Source organism: Ostrinia nubilalis, chromosome 11 (assembly GCF_963855985.1).
Source record: "Ostrinia nubilalis chromosome 11, ilOstNubi1.1, whole genome shotgun sequence".
In the NCBI taxonomy this organism is placed as follows: domain Eukaryota; kingdom Metazoa; phylum Arthropoda; class Insecta; order Lepidoptera; family Crambidae; genus Ostrinia; species Ostrinia nubilalis.
This window is the reverse complement of record NC_087098.1, coordinates 15,504,832-15,525,693: the sequence shown is the minus strand read 5'-3', so window position 1 is coordinate 15,525,693 and position 20,862 is coordinate 15,504,832. Positions and strand designations below refer to the sequence as shown.

The 20,862-nt window shown below is 36.6% G+C and overlaps 2 protein-coding genes and 1 long non-coding RNA gene across 3 annotated transcripts in view; 1 reads left to right on the top strand and 2 right to left on the bottom strand.

The window, feature by feature from the left end:
- LOC135076371 (uncharacterized) overlaps positions 1–20,862 on the top strand; it is a 183,906-nt gene that overhangs the window by 59,873 nt on the left and 103,171 nt on the right. The gene's annotated exons all lie outside the window — the stretch shown is intronic.
- On the bottom strand, positions 4,977–8,868 carry LOC135076327 (juvenile hormone esterase-like). The gene is made up of 3 exons (XM_063970811.1): positions 8,677–8,868; positions 5,892–7,210; positions 4,977–5,202 (listed from the first exon to the last, which is right to left on the bottom strand). Exons 1-3 carry the CDS (start codon positions 8,806–8,808, stop codon positions 5,031–5,033), a joined length of 1,623 nt encoding a protein of 540 aa, XP_063826881.1. The 5' UTR covers positions 8,809–8,868; the 3' UTR covers positions 4,977–5,030.
- On the bottom strand, positions 11,883–19,125 carry LOC135076326 (juvenile hormone esterase-like). Its single transcript, XM_063970810.1, has 3 exons — positions 18,943–19,125; positions 13,659–14,977; positions 11,883–12,939 (listed from the first exon to the last, which is right to left on the bottom strand). The coding sequence occupies exons 1-3, from the start codon at positions 19,072–19,074 to the stop codon at positions 12,768–12,770; spliced, it is 1,623 nt and encodes a 540-aa protein (XP_063826880.1). The 5' UTR covers positions 19,075–19,125; the 3' UTR covers positions 11,883–12,767.

The following is a 20,862-nucleotide window of genomic DNA, read 5'->3' as shown; positions in this document are numbered from 1 at the left end:
CACTTTAACTTTCAAGTCTCTTACTTTAAAAACCGAGGACTGCAATACAAACTTCTAACCCCCTTTTTACTCCCATAAGGGTTGAATTTTGCAAAATTTCGTCTTAGTGACTAAAGCCTGGTCCGTGAGCACGTAGAATTTTTTCCAAAATTCTACGTGCTCACGGACCAGGCTTTACCTACGTTCTAAAAGAAGGTGTATTCCACTTTGATCACCTGGCTTTGATCAGCCAGGTGATCAAAGTGGACTTACAGCGACAATTTAGTGTCCTTTGAATTTATTCTGTGCCTTTGATCACCCACGGATACGATGTCCTGGGTGAGCCAAGTGGACTCTAGTTAAATTATTATTTTAGTGTCCTTTGATCATCTACAAACAAATCACACCTCCTCTGAATAGTCACATGTCCAATTGTTGTACTACATATTTTGTTTTGTAACATTTTTGATATTTTCTAAAAACCGCAATAAACAAATTGGACATGTATGTGACAATTCAGAGGTATGATTTATTTATAGGTGATCAAAGAACACTAAAAAAATAATTTAACTGGGGTCCACTTTGATCATCTTGGTGATCAAAGCCAGGTGGAATAGACCATTAACCCCTGAGAACTTTTTTGAGACTTGTAGTTTCTGAGACTTCGTGATGAGTGAGTGAGTCACTTAGTCATTCAATGACCTTTCTTTCTACTAAAATTATACGTACCTATAGTTATTATCATTAAAATCAAATAAGTAAGTACCTACCAACCTAAGTAATTAAAATAAAGACCCTACCAAAAAATTTACAAATTACATACAGAAAATAAATCGAAGTAGGTAATTCTTATCCTATTTAACTACAATCGCCGACGCGCCCATCCCATTTGTCCGCCGCTGAACCGTACCCTAATATTCATCTCGGTAGATGGCGGCACATAGTAAGAATTTGCAAGGAAGTTTGTAAAAAGTCACTAATTAACACTTTGATTTGCTCGCTTAAACACAGTGAATGATTCAAATAGGTACATACAGTGAATGGTTCAGTTACATGAAATATCTTTATTTATTAAATTTTCAATATTATTTACGAACAGCGCTATTCATAGTACCTATATGTAATATTTAGTTACTAATTTACTAATGATGTCGATAGATGGCATTTGACAGCTTTGCCTTCATGAATATTTACGTACCTCAAAAATGTTTGTCAGGCGCAAGAAGATTTTAACCAATGACGATAGATGGCGCTTTTCCACGTCTTATGAAAATCCCAAATATTTTACGGGAACCTATTATTTTCCAAAATAAAATTTAGCCTATGTTACTCGTGAGTTATGTAGCTTTCGAATGGTGAAAGAATTTTTAAAATCGGTCCAGTAGTTTTTGAGCCTATCCATTACAACTAAACAAACAAACAAACAAACAAAGTTTTCCTCTTTATAATATTAGTGTAGATTTAAGACGCCAGAGTGCTTTTTGAACTTTGTTACTTGATGCTGAGTTAAAAACTAATGTAAAGTCAACAGTATTTAGGTTGTAAAATGGCACCTCTTATAACTTATAAGAAGCCACAGTGCTTCTTAATTTCATGTGCTGTCATCTTTACTAAACGAAGCTCAAAGCAAGATTCTTACTTTGTTGAGTTTTATAGTATTCCGAGCACTCACAGTTGAAACTACTCTTGAGTGTGGATTCATACTCACTTAATAACATTATATCGAGTGATTTAATCGAGTGACGATTTCAGAAAGAAAACAGATAATTCATGACTAGACAGAAAACTAATCATCTACCACTATCTGTCTACTAGGTGGACCGACGATCTAATGAAGGTCGCGGGAATCACCTGGATGCGGGCAGCGCAGGGCCAGTCTTTGTGGAAGTCCTTGGGGGAGGCCTTTGTCCAGCAGTAGACGTCATTTTGGCTGATACGAACTGCACTGCAACTGTCAGTAAGATAAAGGTAAAAGATTTTACCCTATTTTCTGTGCCCTAAATAAGCGATTAATTTTGATCGATGCATGATGCATTCTAGGGTAGAAAATACCTGCCTTATACCATATTTCATAGTGCTCATAAATTCCCACCGTTCGTCAAAGAGCGCCTGTTATTAAGCAATATAGAGTTTACGGCGGGATTACAAGGCGGTCGGTGGGTTACATACACTAGGGTATTATTAGGGTTACTATGGTTCTTGTGGAATATTGAGGAATGTGATATGTACCATCCTAGACTGTATCTCACTTAACACCAGGTGCGATTGCGGTCAAATACCTGCCTTGTCTAGCATAAAAAAGTTAAACAAATTTTTAGATTATAATTGTTTCCCATTCGTGTTGTTATTCTTTACTCGTAACTACACGAACACACAATATTAGACGTCATAAAAATGATACAAATTAGAAACTAAAATCTTTTCGTGTTGTTGAATTCCGCCACAGGAATTTATCTTTTCAGGTGTGGTGGCATACTTAAACAATACTACAATTCTATTGATCATTTACTAGGTTGCTAAACAAATCATCATCATCATCAACAGTCCTTTACAGTCCACTGCTGGACTTTGAGCGTCCTCTACTATAGTGGAGGGTTTTGCCATAATCCCCACGCTTGGCAGGCGGGTTGGAGATCGCAGTTTAAAAGATTGATGTTTTTCAGAGAGCGCTGCTGCCCGTTATCTGTTTGATATGTTTGTTATGCTAAACAAATCAAATCAAAGATTATAAATCTATGCTGTAGGTGACAATTTAAAGCCTTCGAATAAATGCTAGTCTCCATGATGGAAATCAAAATCAAAGTCAAATAATTTTAAATAATAAATAAGTATCGACAAATTGATGACAGCGATAACTACAGTCATGACAGCAGAGTTTTATTTGGAGGTAAAATATGTTATTGTGTGACTCAGAGGCGCTCCACTTAATGGTCACCCCAGTAGAAGCAGCTTTACGGTTATGCAAGCCTTTATCACTCATTTTTATGCACCCACTTTATGGAATGCGCAATACTTCTGCGGTGCTTTTTGGGTTATGACCCGATGGCGCAGTGGCGCAGTGAACCGATGCGCGTGAATTATAACGGGATCGGCATCTCATAGGATCCATTAGGATTTTCCAAATAAATTGATTCTATCTATTATTTAGGTTAAGCGCAGCGTGGTATATGTATAGTATATTTTATATACGACACGACATCTAAAGGTAGCAGGAAGGCGTTGGACGCAATCCGCTACCAACCGGGCTACATGGAAAGCATTGGGGAAAGCCTATGTTCAGCAGTGGACGTCCTATGGCTAAAATGGTGACGATGATGATGATTCAGGTTCTGTCTTAGCTATTTGGTGAAGGTTGCGGAAAGTACCTGGATGCGGGCAATGCAGGGCCAGTCGTTACGGAAATCCTTGTCGAAGGCCAAACCCAGCAGTGGACATCATTTGTCTGAAACGTTCGAACGACTTAGCTAGCATTAGAGAGAGTAAGAAAAAAGAGTTTCAAAATCAACATCACAAAATATTGTGTCGACATTTTGATACTTTACTGTTTTAATCTTCCATGATCAGCCTTTTAACTGTTCTACAAACATCAAAGTACAAAGCTATTCTCAAACCACAGAGTAATAGAGGTCACCCTTGTCTTGCTAGGGCTGTTACTTGCCTGTTTACTTTCACGATGTTAGTTTACAGTCCGCTATGGCCTGGCTTAGGGCTTCTTGCGAAGTAGTCCAAGGGTTGTCCACAAGGCAAACAAATTAACTACTTAACGCACAAAGATAATATGGTTAGATGATTTGTGACAGAACCCGTTAGCTTTTTGTTTCTTATTTGTATTTAGGTAATTATGCCGGTATTCCTAATTAAACTTCAAATAAACTCAGCACTTTCCGAAATTGTTTGTCTCGAAGCGCTGGTAGGAAAAAATAATGATAACAATTTAATTTGTAATACAAAAATCTTTATTTCTTTTATACTAAAAAAAATCTAATCTTGCTGGACTCAGGTATGCCATTTAGCGTATCACATGACAGTTGGTGGCACGTCCAGGGAACTGATATGCAAGTGTACCAGTTACAGTTACTGGCTTGACCTTAAAACTTACCTTAATATCTGGAGGTGATTCTAAGGTAATTCGCTGACAATAGACGATGTAAATTATACAGAATTTACATAAACACACAGGCATTGTAAACAGTGGAGTGTTTAAAAAGACATTAATCTTTGACATCTATTCGTCATGCCTTCATCATGGCGAAACATGGTGCATCACCAGTCTGATTCTTATTATGTCAGTTCTTATTTTACTTTCTGGTTGAGAAGGCATAGGTACTACTCCATTAACGAATTCCTCCTGGACAAATTAAAAATGTGATCATAAAATGTTTGCATGTAAAATTATAAAATGAACAGGTTAGTATTAAGTAACCATTTATATATTGCACGCCATCTGCTTGGCAAATTGTAGCTGAACAATTCACGTTTAAATTTAAGACCCGTCAATGTATTATATGTACCTACAATTGCAATAAACTAATTTGATTTGATTTGGTTTGATATTAAGTCTCGAAGCACTTTTTTTTTCAACAAAAACTTCACCTAAATGGCTGAAAGCCAAGCTTCTTCGTAGAGGGTAAAAAATATAATTATGAAAAAATGTGCTTCACTTTGGATCTCATCGTCACGTTTTGTGAAGTGAGATTGTCCAAAATGAGTCGCAATTCCAAGAAAATAAAAACGTTCAGACTAATAACTACTTCACTCATAAATAGAAAAAAAATATATTTAATTAGCTTATCTTAATAATATTTAGTACTAGTTTTCCGCCCGCGGCTTCGCCCGCGTTGTATTTTGTCTGTCACAGAAAAACTTTATCGCGCGCGTCCCTGTTCCAAAAACCGGGATAAAAACTATCCTATGTCCTTTCCCGGGACTCAAACTATCTCTGTGCCAAATTTCATCAAAGTCGGTTCAGTAGTTTAGGCGTGAAAGAGAGACAGACAGAGAGAGTTACTTTCGCATTTATAATATTAGTATAGATTACGATTGCTGAATCCTTAGACAATGCAACGCGGTAAATATTCCCGATACAAGTCTTCCCAGAACTCCACATCTTCCTGCTCCGGGTGGGATTTGGTAGCCAGAGTGTTCCCAATATCCAGGTATTCCTGACCTTCGGTAGTGAATGGAGTCCATTTCACGCCGAGAGAGTCATCTGGTGTGGGGTGCCTACAAAATAATTTTATATAATTAAGAGCAATTCAGTGAAAAACTTTTCCTTGGTAAACATCGGGTCTCGGAGGCAAAATTTGACAACATAAAAATGACTAAGGGTGGGTTGCATGCACCATTTTACTATAACTTTGACAAACGTAAAAATCTGTCAAACTCCATACAAAAAGCACCGGTTATCGTCATAGTTACCGTTAAAGTTAGGTGGTGCAACTCAGCCTAAGTATTTATGTTTACTTCATAAATTCGACCGGAGTGTCTGACCCTCGTATTCACAAACATTACTATGAGGTCTACAAGTGCGCGTAGATGCATAGGGTGCCATATGAACCAATCACAAAGCTCTATTCAACGCCGCGCTGTGCGTTCTTACGGGCGTGAATGAAGTTTAAAAGTCAACATTACATATATTGATGGTATTAATTACGAAGGCAAGATAACGACTGAAACATTAATTTAATAATATTCCAAGTAAATGTTAATCTGTCTCCATTTATGAATATGCATGTATGAACAAGCAACAGGTTTAAAACTCGTACATGGCAATGTCTTAATGTTTTAAAAGCTTAAATATATTCCTAAAACATTTTGCGACGCAGATTAGTTAGTGACTGGAAAATCAACAGAATTAATGTAATTCGTCTCGAAATTCCATTCTATATTTTTTAAAGTTTAGGTAAACTTACCCATATTTTGCGAAGTTTGTCCACAACTTTGTGACGTTGTCAATTAATTTGAAACTTTCAGGGCTTATATTTATTTTCTGATTGGTTATTTTAACCGGGAACAAGTAAGGCAAGTCGTCCGTGTGACAAACTAAAGATTTGTTATCTTTGAAGATTTCTACCGCCCGTAATACATTCATTAACTGGTTGCGTTCAGATTTGCAAGTAAACTTGTACAAATAAGTGTTAGTTCTCTTCGCACAAAACTTGGCCCAACATATTATTTCAAATATAAAAAAGTCGATGTTCAAAAATCGCAGCAGCTCTTCAATGGTGTCCATTGAAGCAAATTTGTTTTTCATGTAAAACTGTTTCACTTTTCTCGCCAAAACTAACTGGTCTTTCAATGGACATTCAATCATCATGCGTTTAGGAACGTAACTTTCCACATAGTCATTTATAAATTTGAAGAAATTATTAACATCACCACACAAGTTGAAAATAAACGCCAATACTCCTTCATGTTCAGTGTATCCCACAATAACCTCAACGTCTTTATTTATATTGTTTTGCAAAGCGTCAAAGATGTCTCCGTTGAAAAATCTTTCATTTTCACCAAATTTTTTCTCATCTACAACACCCAGAAATGTTTGGCACGGCTTCTTGGATAGCGTTGCAGATTCGCTTACGTTAACAAACGCTTCCGGTGGCTGGTTTTTGAAGAACTCGTATATCTCCTTATCATCTTCAGAGAGGCATCCCAATTTGCGAGCTATAGCCAGGCCAGTTTCACGGGGCGCAAAAGCTGAGGCCCAGTAATTAACAGGAGACCCGCTCTGGATGATAGCTCTTTTAAAAAGTCCTTTGGACATAGGTGATAGGAGTTGGAACCCAACACTAGTCGCCCCGCAACTTTCTCCGAAAATAGTGACGTTAGTTGGATCTCCTCCAAAACGACTGATGTTTTTCTGTACCCATTTGAGGGCAAGAACCTGGTCTTTCATTGCGGCGTTTCCAGGGATGTCTTCGGTATCCAAACAGAGGAATCCAAGAACGCCTAATCTGTAGTTGAAAGTTACTAAAATTACGTCATGCCTTATGAGGAATTCTGGGCCGTACATGTTGTCATTGCCGCTGCCCCACATGTACCCCCCACCATGGATCCAGACCATCACTGGGAGAGGGGAGCTGGGCTTTACACTTGGGGTGTAGACGTTGATGTACAAACTGTCCTCGCTTCCTATTATAGACTTTGCTTCTAAGATATCAAACTGATGGCTAACGGGCCCAAATGCTTTGGCTTGTCGCACCCCTTTCCATGGTTTCGCCGGTTTGGGTGGCTGAAATAAAAATTATTCTTTATCAGTCACTAGTCCTTTCAATATAATATTCAAGGTTTTGTAGTATACCACTTCTATAATTATTTAATACACACATACAATATCTAGTAGGTTTTCATTTTCGTCTTCAACTAAACAGATTTTCATTTAAAGCCAAAACTGTTACTGTAACATACTGTAACATAATAATACGATTTTTTGCCCAAAATTAATACATTGAATGGTATTGACATAAAATACAGTTATGTTGATGACAAAATAATGTGCAAATACTAACAACTAATTTTTGCATTATTTTTTAACATTAACATTCAAAATATTTTTTAAACAGATTCGTTTAAAAATGTTTGTTTTAAACTGTCTGGCATAATCGTCTGGTGGTCAAGATAACACTGGCCTTGACTTTGTTTGTCTGTACGCAATGTTTATACACATTTGAGAGAGGACACGGTATATTATACTGTATCTAATACTTTGACTGTTAGTCAGGTACGAATTAAACCATAAATTAAAAGGTTCGCAGCAGTTCCTTAGCAGCTAATAACCTAACGGGACTATTCCTGCTTCTTGTTCCCACCACTGCAACTACTGTGCAGCCAGCTAGACCGCCAATAAAAGTACTTTGTAAAAGCCTATTTGCAAAAATAAAATAAGGTTTATGAGTTTTTTAAGCATAGGAGGAGTTCAAAGTTTAAAATCGATTAACAGCCTAAAGCGATTAAACCTACTAAGTCTTTTGCATGAGAAATCAATAAATGTGGTACTATTACTTATTCTGTGGTAATACAAAACTATTTTGGAGTTATTGGAACAACTGTTATAAAAACCATACCCAAAAACTAGTAAATAATTAGTAACTGTATTACGTAGTAGATATGACGTAGTATCGCGTCGTGCGGCTCACCATTAGCTGGCAAAACTGATACTTACCGCCCTCCTATAATATTAATTGTAAACAACACGCAGTCGTGATTATAAGTGTACTATCAACTTAATATTATTCTGTGGTACCATAACATTTAAAATCTACTGCGATGAATGTGCAACAATGTCACAACAAATATTTTTATGTTTAGTGACATAAGAAATGTATAGATTACTAGCGGCCGCCCGCGACTTCGTACGCGTAGATCCCGTTTAACCCCCTTAGGGATTGAATTTTGCAAAATCCCGTCTTAGTGAGCACCTACGTTCTAAAAGGAACCCCCATGAAAAATTTGAGACTCCTAGCACTTGTAGTTTCTGAGATTTCGTAATGGGTGAGTCAGTCAATCAGTGTCCTTTCGCTTTTGTAGATATAGATTTTAAACTACACGCAGTCTTCATTATAAGTGTACTATTAAATTTAAAATCTACTGCGATGAATGTGCAATGTCACAACAAACATTTTTATGTTTAGTGACATAAGAAATGTATAGATTATAAGCATAATTTTGTAATTAACTTATAAAACAAATTATACTGACCTTGAACCTTAAGTCACCAATAGGAGGTTCCGCATACGGTATTCCTCTAAAACTGCAGAACCTCCCGCCATACTCATTCGCCACCAGCTCTCCTTCGAGGATACCATCTTCAATAGACACTTGAACCGCCATGTTTCTTGACGAACAAAACGGAAACGTCTCCGAAACGTCTAGCCAAATGAATTGAATCAAAGCAAATGGTGATTTCAAAAGTGATTTTGCACTGTATGTATTGTAAGCATTAGTCGGCAAATTTCGCCACAGTGGAATCATAAGCAGTGCTACCTCTACAAAGTACTTCGAACATTCTCTTATTCCACAGCTAAGATTTAGCATGAAGACTAACCCTGGGTCGCACCATCTTACTTTAAATACAGGGCGTTGATTTCAATCCTCGCCATATTTAGGGAGTTGATTAAGTAGCTTATTCTGGTCACGAATCAGTAAAAAAAATTTCTTAGAAAAATATTTAAATAATAATAAAATAATAATAACGAAAATGAAATTTAACTTTAGTTAGTCAAAGAAAAATAACTATTCACTACCTTCTTTACGTGGCTTCCTTCGGTAGGCTATCCGACACGATAAGCGAGCTATCCGCGTAGCTCAATGGGTGCCGCACTTAGATTAATAAAACCTAGATAGATAGTCAGTGCACGAAAGGTGAGGCAGTTTTTAGGGAGCCGGCACGGCTCACCCGTAAACGTCACATGAACTGTCAAAGTGAAAAATTGGTAAACACGTCCGACGAATTTTAATTAATTAAAACGGTTTGTGCTGTGAAAGGGTGTCTAAAATACATCAGAAAAACGAAAGAAAGTGACCAGTGTTACATTTCATAAGTAAGTACTACAATTCGACGCGTATTTTGCTTGAATTTGGCTTTCAAAAATTAAATACGGGAATGATACCAGTAACAAGAAAATTTATTTCCCAATTGTTCGCCGTACAAATACACTTCCTTTTTTATGAAATCGAGACTTTTAAGTCGATTTATCTTATTGTTATTAGGTAGGTACTTTGAATTCAATAAATAAGTAAGTACATGATGCGTTTTGTTTTTGTTAATTATAAAATAATTAAAAACGTATTAAAAATTTCCCTACTTTCGGGAAAATCGCCTTCACTGTCTACACTCCCCAACAAAATTGACACTAATGACATAAGATTTTTGCCTCACTCTTGACGAAGCGTTTGTATGAAGACTATCCATCTAGGTTTTATTAATCTAAGGTGCCGCAGTGTAAACAAGCTCAAGCTGTAAGTGCCTCAAAGGTACTGAATATGAAATTTATTTTCCTATGATTCATTTGCCTTTATGGAAAACTACTGGCGTAAGATTGAATTAAATTATACATATGATTTTGAATACCAAGATTAGATTGTATTGTTTCTACTACTTATCTTTAGAATGATTGGGCACGATAGAGATACAGTGTACTTATTAGCCTCTCTTAAAGTAATATAGGTGGCACATCAAGCTGTACAGTTTTGTTGAAAAATCACCTCTATTGAAATTACATAAGGTGCCCCAGTGTTTACCTTTTTGTGCCGTTGCCTGTGAATTAGTGAGGAATTGTAAAAATCCACCAATGCCCCGTAATTATTTTGTTGTTAGACGAGATTTGTTTCAAAGGTTTTTAAAATCTAAATTGAAGGATGTTGCTTAAACTTGTTTAGGTGCTTATAATCATTTAGATTAGATTCAAGGTCAACCAAGTAAATAAACAGCTCATATATCTACGTTTATTACGGATAGGCATGGAAGCTGAGGACTAGGTACAACGCCGTTTTTTGTTGCGGGTTCACAACTCACTGGGGTCAAGGACGTTTGTGTGGTCTCGAATATTGGAATCGACCTATTTGTACAAATTTTTCAGATAAGTACCTACCTACTTATCTCTGAGTTCATATTTTGTCGATAGGTACTACTCTGTTACAAGTAAATACCTTTAAGTAAGCTGAAATGGTCTTCCCTCAAGGTTAATCTAAATATACAGGGTGTCCCGTAATGCAACGTCAAGCGGGAACTGGGTGTTGAGGTAAGTTATGCTGGTTATCAGAAAAATATAAAAAAAAATCTATGTGTCATTTTGTCAAATATGGTTATTGTGTGACTCAGAGGCGCTCCACTTAATGGTCACCCCAGTAGAAGCAGCTTTACGGTTTTTTTTGGGTTATGACCCGATGGCGCAGTGGCGCAGTGAACCGATGCGCGTGAATTATCACGGGATCGACATCTCATAGTGCTAATTCAATAAGATTTTCCAAATAAATTGATTCTATCTATCTATTATAGCTTTCCGCCCGCGGCTTCGCCCTGGGTTTTCCCGGAAAATATTCGAATTTTTCTCGCCGTGAAAACCATCCTTGGAGTGCCTTTTTTTTTTTACTATCCCGCGGATTTATTGCCGCGGTGATTCTGCCAATGTCAAGTGTTTAAGGAGACACTTGGAGTGCCTTGGACTTCAAAAAAAAATTGGTCCTGGCGTTGTTTAGTTATGCGCTTACCAACACATTAGGCGATTCATTTATATATTATAGAAGGTTTAGGTTATGTCTAAACACTAAGCTAATTTGGTGAAGGTTGCGGGACGTACCTGGATGCGGGCAGCGCAGTGCCTTTCGTTATGGAAATTGTTGTCGAAGTCCAGATCCGGCAGTGGACGATATTTGTCTGAAACGACTAAGCTAGCATTCGAAAGTTTGTTTCCATAATAAAAAAAGAGTCAAAATTAACATCACAAAATATTGTGTCGACATTTTGATACTTTACTGTTTTAATCTTCCATGATCAGCGTTTTAATTGTTCTACAAACGTCCTTGATATTCTAAGCTATTATTTAGTTAGTGCTGTGTCACTTCTCAAACCACAGAGTATAGATATAGAGGTCACCCTTGTCTTGCTAGGGCTGTTACTTGCCTGTTTACTTTCACGTTGTTGGTTGGCCTGGCTTAGGGCTTCTTGCGAAGTAGTCCAAGGGTTGTCCACAAGGCAAACAAATTAACTACTTAACGCACAAAGATAATAAATGGTTAGATGATTTGTGACAGAACCCGTTAGCTTTTTGTTTCTTATTTGTATTTAGGTAATTATGCCGGTATTCCTAATTAAACTTCAAATAAACTCAGCACTTTCCGAAATTGTTTGTCTCGAAGTTCTGGTAGGAAAAAATAATGATAACAATTTAATTTGTAACACAAAAATCTTTATTTTTTTTATACTAAAAAAAAATCTAATCTTGCTGAACTCAGGCATGCCATTTAGCGTATCACATGACAGTTGGTGGCACGTCCAGGGAACTGATATGCAAGTGTACCAGTTACAGTTACTGGCTTGACCTTAAAACTTACCTTAATATTATTATCTGGAGGTGATTCTAATGTAATTCGCTGACAATAGACAATGTCAAATTATACAGAATTTACATAAACACACAGGCATTGTAAACAGTGGAGTGATTAAAAAGACATTAATCTTTGAAATTATTTGCCATGCCTTCATCATGGCGAAACATGGTGGATCACCAGTCTGACATCTAGTCTGTAATTATTATGGTATTTATGATTATTTGTCTGTACAAGTCTCGAAGCACTTTTTTCAACAAAAACTTCACCTAAATACCTGAAAGCCAAGCTTCTTCGTGGAGGGTAAAAAATATAATTATGAAAAAATGTGCTTCACTTTGGATCTCATCGTCACGATTTGTGAAGTGAGCTTGTCCAAAATGAGTCGCAATTCCAAGAAAATAAAAACCTTCAGACCAATAACTACTTCACTAATAAATAGAAAAAAAAATATATTTAATTAGCTTATCTTAATAATATTTAGTACTAGCTTTCCGCCCGCCGCTTCGCCCTCGTCGAATTTTGTCTGTCACAGAAAAACATTATCGCGCGCGTCCCTGTTTCAAAAACCGGGATAAAAACTATCGTATGTCCTTTCCCGGGACTCAAACTATCTCTGTGCCAAATTTCATCGAAGTCGGTTCAGTAGTTTAGGCGTGAAAGAGAGACAGACAGACAGACAGACAGTTACTTTCGCATTTATAATATTAGTATAGATAGTATAGATTACGATTGCTGTATCCTTAGACAATGCAACGCGGTAAATATTCCCGGTACAAGTCTTCCCAGAACTCCACATCTTCCTGCTCCGGGTGGGATTTGGTAGCCAGAGTGTTCCCAATATCCAGGTACTCCTGATCTTCTGTAGTGAATGGAGTCCATTTCACGCCGAGAGAGTCATCTGGTGTGGGGTGCCTACAAAACAATTTTATATAATTAAGAGCAATTCAGTGAAAAACTTTTCCTTGGTAAACATCGGGTCTCGGAGGCAAAATTTGACAACATAAAATGACTAAGGGTGGGTTGCATGCACCATTTTACTTTAACTTTGACAAACGTAAAAATCTGTCAAACTCCATACAAAAAGCACCGGTTATCGTCATAGTTACCGTTAAAGTTAGGTGCTGCAACTCAGCCTAAGTATTTATGTTTACTTCGATAAATATATAAAAAATAAGTGTAAATTCGACCTGAGTGTCTAACACCCGTATTCACAAACATTACTTTGAGGTCTCACATTGCGCGTAGACGCAAAGGATGCCATATGAACCAATCACAAAGCTCTATTCAACGCTGTTCGTTCGATTTGCTGCTTCACTTATGCAAGCATCGTTTGTGGGCGTGAATGAAGTTTAAAAGTCATTAATAACACAAGACAAGATAACGTCTAAAACATTAATTTCATATTATTCCAAGTACATGTTAATCTGTCTCCATTTATGAATATGCATGTATGAACAAGCAACAGGTTTAAAGCTCGTACATGGCAATGTCTTAATGTCTTAAATTTAGCTTCAATATATTCCTAAAACATTTTGCGACGCAGATTAGTTAGTGACTGGTAAATCAACAGAATTAATGTAATTCGTCTCGTAAATTCCATTCTATATTTTTAAAAGTTTTGGTAAACTTACCCATATTTTGCGAAGTTTGTCCACAACTTTGTGACGTTGTCAATTAATTTGAAACTATCAGGGCTTATATTTATTTTCTGATTGGTTATTTTAACCGGGAACAAGTAAGGCAAGTCGTCCGTGTGACAAACTAAAGATTTGTTATCTTTGAAGATTTCTACCGCCCGTAATACATTCATTAACTGGTTGCGTTCAGATTTGCAAGTGAACTTGTACAAATAAGTGTTAGTTCTCTTCGCACAAAACTTGGCCCAACATATTATTTCAAATATAAAAAAGTCGATGTTCAAAAATCGCAGCAGCTCTTCAATGGTGTCCATTGAAGCAAATTTGTTTTTCATGTAAAACTGTTTCACTTTTCTCGCCAAAACTAACTGGTCTTTCAATGGACATTCAATCATCATGCGTTTAGGAACGTAACTTTCCACATAGTTATTTATAAATTTGAAGAAATTATTAACATCACCACACAAGTTGAAAATAAACGCCAATACTCCTTCATGTTCAGTGTATCCCACAATAACCTCAACGTCTTTATTTATATTGTTTTGCAAAGCGTCAAAGATGTCTCCGTAGAAAAATCTTTCATTTTCACCAAATTTTTTCTCATCTACAACACCCAGAAATGTTTGGCACGGCTTCTTGGATAGCGTTGCAGATTCGCTTACGTTAACAAACGCTTCCGGTGGCTGGTTTTTGAAGAACTCGTATAGCTCCTTATCATCTTCAGAGAGGCATCCCAATTTGCGAGCTATAGTCAGGCCAGTTTCACGGGGCGCAAAAGCTGAGGCCCAGTAATTAACAGGAGACCCGCTCTGGATGATAGCTCTTTTAAAAAGTCCTTTGGACATAGGTGATAGGAGTTGGAACCCAACACTAGTCGCGCCGCAACTTTCTCCGAAAATAGTGACGTTAGCTGGATCTCCTCCAAAACGACTGATGTTTTTCTGTACCCATTTGAGGGCAAGAACCTGGTCTTTCATTGCGGCGTTTCCAGGGATGTCTTCGGTGTCCAAACAGAGGAATCCAAGAACGCCTAATCTGTAGTTGAAAGTTACTAAAATGACGTCATGCCTTATGAGGAATTCCGGGCCGTACATGTTGTCATTGCCGCTGCCCCACATGTACCCCCCACCATGGATCCAGACCATCACTGGGAGAGGGGAGCTGGGCTTTACACTTGGGGTGTAGACGTTGATGTACAAACAATCCTCGCTTCCTATTATAGAGTTTGCTTCTAAGATATCAAACTGATGGCTAACGGGCCCAAATGCTTTGGCTTGTCGCACCCCTTTCCATGGTTTCGCCGGTTTGGGTGGCTGAAATAAAAATTATTCTTTATCAGTCACTAGTCCTTTCATTAAAATATTCAAGGTTTTGTAGTATACCACTTCTATAATTATTTAATACACACATACAATATCTAGTAGGTTTTCATTTTCGTCTTCAACTAAACAGATTTTCATTTAAAGCCAAAACTTACTGTAACATACTGTCGTTGTAACATAATAATACGATTTTTTGCCCAAAATTAATACATTGAATGGTATTGATATAAAATACAGTTATGTTGATGACAAATGTGCAAATACTAACAACTATTTTTTGCATTATTTTTGAACATTTACATTCAAAATATTTTTTAAACAGATTCGTTTAAAAATGTGTGTTTTAAACTGTCTGGCATAATCGTCTGGTGGTCAAGGTAACACTGGCCTTGACTTTGTTTGTCTGTACTCAATGTTTATACACATTTGAGAGAGGACACGGTATATTATACTGTATCTAATACTTGGACTGTTAGTCAGGTACGAATTAAACCATAAATTAAAAGGTTCGCAGCAGTTCCTTAGCAGCTACCTAACGGGACTATTCCTGCCTCTTGTGCCCACTACTACAACTCCCCTGTAGCCAGGTTAAAAAGCCAGGTAAAACCCAACCAACCATGAAGGCCAAGTTTGTCCCGGGGGAAAGTTAAACTGTTATTGGACTCGCAACGAAGTTAATCAGATTAAACATAGGAGGAGTTAAAAGTTAAAAGTCGACAGCCATAATTTATTTTTCTCATCAAAGCCATACAGTCTCTTGCATGAGAAATCAATAACTGTAGGTAATACAAAACTATCTTGGAGTTATAGGAACAACTGTCATAAAAACCATACGCAAAAACTATTAATTCTTAGAACTAGTATTACGTAGTAGATATGACGTAGTATCGCGTCGTGCGGCTCACCATTAGCTGGCAAAGCTGATACTTACCGCCCTCCTATAATATTAATTGTAAACAACACGCAGTCGTGATTATAAGTGTACTATCAACTTAATATTATTCTGTGGTACCATAAAATTTAAAATCTACTGCGATGAATGTGCAACAATGTCACAACAAACATTTTTATGTTTAGTGACATAAGAAATGTATATGTTACTGTAAAAGCTCGAACTACGGTTAATCTTAAGATTTAAGTGTAAGTCTTAGGATTTACCGACATGAGTTGGTAAATGTAAGTATTTCTGAAAATACGACGATTTTTTCGAGCTTTTACCATACGAATTCAGTATATGCTAGGTTTTACCTCTGTCAGCTGGTAGATGTTGGTTTTAGGAATAAAACAATGAGTAATTCTTAATTACTTACTTTAATCAACTATTACAAAACAGGTACACAAGTACAAACTAATACCAACTTATTTAAATTATTTTGAAAAAACACAACGTATATCTCTGAATATCTCAATCTCTATCATATCTATCTAACTGAATCAGTAGTTCTCTATTTGGAATTTAACAAAGAAATACAAACATAATGCTTACTTATGCTAGTCTAACTTAATAATTATTTTTCTTATTATTTGGTTTACAAGTAAAAAGAAGACAATCAAATGTAACTGATTAATAAGTAAGGTAGGTACCTAAAAATAACATTTCACTTGTTACAACACGGATTGCTATTGTGGCATTTAGAATTACAAAGTAATCCTGATGATCTGCAAGTGCATTTTTTTGTCGAGCATTTTTTTTGACAATTACATTTTTTGAATCCTTGTCCTCCACTTAACGACAATTTTCCGACAACTTCTCGGAGACTCACTTCTTTATCCGTAACAACTTCTTCTATCTTTATAAAATCTTCAGAGCATGCGGCGAACTGATTCTTGATGTAAAGCTGTTTTAGTATTCCCATTTTGGTACCTAGTTGGTAAAACTCATTGTCCTTTACATCTATCACAACTGCAATAATGCTTTTTGGGTCAGTTTTCGATCTGTCAATATCAGGTACTTTCAGTCTTACATTTTGGCCCACTTCCACATTTGAATATTTATCACCTGATATGGTTTTCATTTTTTCAGCTTGGTTTTCCAAATTAAATTTAGCTTTTGTTCTTATTGTTTGAATAGATTCTATCTTCTTTGTTATTGGATCTTGTTCAGCTTGAATAGCGCTTTCTGACTCTGAATCGGTTTGTATTTTAATAGTTAGATTGGTATCATCGGTTATTTGTTTCTCTGTTGTCTGTTCCAGTGCAATCATTTCTTTTTCTTGTGTTTTGGTGTTCACATTTTTACTCATTCCTTTTTTTATTCCTTCTGACTCATTACCAACGATGATGTTTTCCTTGTCCTGTTCTATCACATTTTCATCATTTTTTCGGGAACGCAACACATTTTCCAAATCTTCTTCCGATTTTAATAGTCCAATCATATCTTTAGGAATAGCTGATGTCGCAATGCCCATTTTCATTGGACTACCAAACATTGCTTCGTAAGGAGAGCATTTGATTCCCTCATGATATGCTCGATTTTTCATGGCCTGGATAAATTTCAAGCCTTCTGACCACTTTGTAATCTGATTGGTTTCCATCCACGTACTGAGCATATTTTCTATGTCTTGATTTGCACGCTCTACCGATCCTTGACTCTGGCTATGCCTTGGCTTTCCGTGTACGATTTTAACATCTGGCCACATAGAGCATACATTTTCAATTATTTGATTACTGAATTCCCGACCATTATCGGAATGAAGGATGTTGGGCGCTCCAAAAGTGGTAAAAATATCCAATAGATGATATGCGACTTCAGTTGCGCGTTTAGTTTGAAGTGCACGAAGGATCACGAATTTAGTGAGATGGTCTTGATAAACTAATATAAATTTATAATTTCCGTCAGGATTAGTTTGTAGATCTATGAGATCTACTTGACAACGTGAGTTCATTTCACTATGAAGTATAGGCTTAATGACAATACCCTTTTTCAAAGTCTTCTGTTTCTTTTGACAAGGTTGGCATAATTTCAAATATGTCATGATAGCCTCAACTGTAATATTATTATACTTGCGGTTACATTCTTTGAGCATCCTTGTTCTTCCACCGTGTCCAACAGCAAAATGCGTTTCTTCGAGAATGTTAAATAAATCGTCGTAACAAACATAATATTTGATTTCTCCATTATCTTCCTTCATCGGGGCAATTAGCTTTTCTTCGCCGCCTATAGTCAAAATATCATAGCGTTTTATACGCCTGTAATGAACAGCTTCCTTCTTTTTAATGTTCTTTGCAGTTTTTACTTCCTCTAAACACTTAGCGTATTTGTCCTTATCGAGATAAAAGTTATTATCTTTCTTGTTTGCCACAAGCTCGTCCATTATTTCATAAAATCTATGCTTCATACTCATTTTTACTCACAAATAACTTTTAAACACCAAAAATACAATTAGAAATCAAATTATCGTGCAAGTTCAAACGTGTCCAACAAGCGAATGAGGCGAGCGGATCGGCGGAGACGGTGCGCGGGTAGCGGGGGCGGCAAGCTACCAACATGCACAAGTCGATGCGCTGAGCACGTAATGACATGTTTTGTTTTTCAACATTTACCGTGCCATTAATGTAAATCCTAAGATTTACCAACGAAATGGTGGTAAGAGTTCGAATCGCAAACATTTTGGGACATTTACCATTAGGAATTGGTAGATCTTAGGTTTTACTGGAATATCTTAGGATTTACTGCAATTCTAGCTTTTACAGTAACATATAGATTACTAGCGGCCGCCCGCGACTTCGTACGCGTGGATCCCGTTTAACCCCCTTAGTGATTGAATTTTGCAAAATCCCGTCTTAGTGTGCACCTACGTTCTAAAAGGAACCCCCATTTAAAATTTGACTCTTAGCACTTGTAGTTTCTGAGATTTCGTGATGAGTGAGTCAATCAGTGACCTTTTGCTTTTATAGTTATATAGTTATAGATAAGCATAACTTTGTAATTAACGTAAAAAATAAATTATACTGACCTTGAACCTTAAGTCACCAATAGGAGGTTCCGCATACGGTATTCCTCTAAAAGTACAGAACCTCCCGCCATACTCGTTCTCCACCAGCTCTCCTTCGAGGATACCATCTTCGATGCTCACTTGAACCGCCATATTTCTTGACGGACAAAACGGAAACGTCTACGAAACGTCTAGCCAAACGGATTGAATCAAAGCAAATGGTGATTTCAGAAGTGATTTTGCACTGTATTGTAAGCATTAGTCGGCAAATTTCGCCACAGTGGAATCATAAGCAGTGCTACCTCTACAAAGTACTTCGAACATTCTCTTATTCCACAGCAAAGATTTAGCATAAAAAGACTAACCCTGGGTCGCACCATCTTACTTTAAATACAGGGTGTTGATTTCAATCCTCGCCATATTTAGGGAGTTGATTATGTAGCTTATTCTGGTCACGAATCAGTAAAAATTTACTTGGAAATTTTTTTTAATGAACTTTAATAAAACTTTAGTAAGTCAAAGAAAAATACCTATTCACTACCTTCTTTACGTGGCTTCATTTCATTAGGCTATCCGACACGAAAAGCGAGCGATCCGCGTAGCTCAATGGGCACAATACAGTCATGTCGCACGGAAAATATTTGCTAAAAATGCCACTTTCGTGTGTAATTTATTTTTTGGTGGATAATGCGTTTATAAGTCATAATACATAACCTAAATAAATATGGCGATGATTGAAATCAACATCCTGTATAACAAACTTCAAGTGTCATACTCCATACATTTCCTGTTAAAGTTATAGTTACGGTTAGTTATTAAGGTGATGCAACTCAACCCAAGAAAACTTATTATAAATGTAATAAAAGTGCCTCAAACAAATCTACTGAATTAGAAATTTATTTTGCTATTATTTATTTGCCTTTATTTATGGAAAACTACTGGCATAAGATTGAATTAAATTATACATATAATTTTGAATACCTAAGATTAGATTGTATTGTTTCTATTACTTATCTTTAGAACGATAGGGCTCGATCGAGATACAGTGTACTTATTAGAGTAATGTAGGTGGCACATCAAGCTGTACAGTTTTGTAGAAATTTCACCTCTATTAAAACTACATAAGGTGCGCCAGTGTTTACCTTTTTATGCCGTTGCCTGTAAATAAGTAGGGAAGTGTAAAAATATCCGAAGTCCACAAACCATTTTGTTGTTAGACGAAATTTATTTCAAACGTTTTTAAATCTAAATTGAAGGATGTTGCTAAAACTTGTTTAGGTGCTTATAATAATTTAGATTAGATTCAAGGTCAACCAAGTAAATAAACAGCTCATATACCTACGTTTATTACGGATAGGCATGGAAGCTGAGGACTGCAGCGCCGTTTTTTGTTGCGGGTTCACAACTCACTGGGGTCAAGGACGTTTCTGTGGTCTCCAATATTGGAATCTACCTATTTGTACAAATTTTTCAGATAAGTACCTACCTACTTATCTCTGAGTTCATCTATACTATAATATTATAAAGCTGAAGAGTTTGTTTGTTTGTTTACTTGAACGCGCTAATCTTCGGAACTACTGATCCGATTTGAAAAATTATTTCAGTGTTAGATAGCCCATTTATCGAGGAAGGCTATAGGCTATACAAAATCCCACTACAATCAATAGGAGCAGAGCAATAATGAAAAATGTTGCGAAAACGGGTTTTCACGCGCACGAAGTCGCGGGCACAGCTAGTTTATTTATAAGTACTTACTACTCTGTTACAAGTAAATACCTTTAAGTAAGCTGAAATGGTCTTTTATCAAGGTTCAATAAATCATATCATCTATGATCAATTATTTTATTTGGAGTGTTCAGCGAGTTCGTAATAATGTATCACTTTGTGATTAAGTATATGGCTTGTTAACCTCTTCACCGATTCACGTTTCCCATATTTAGG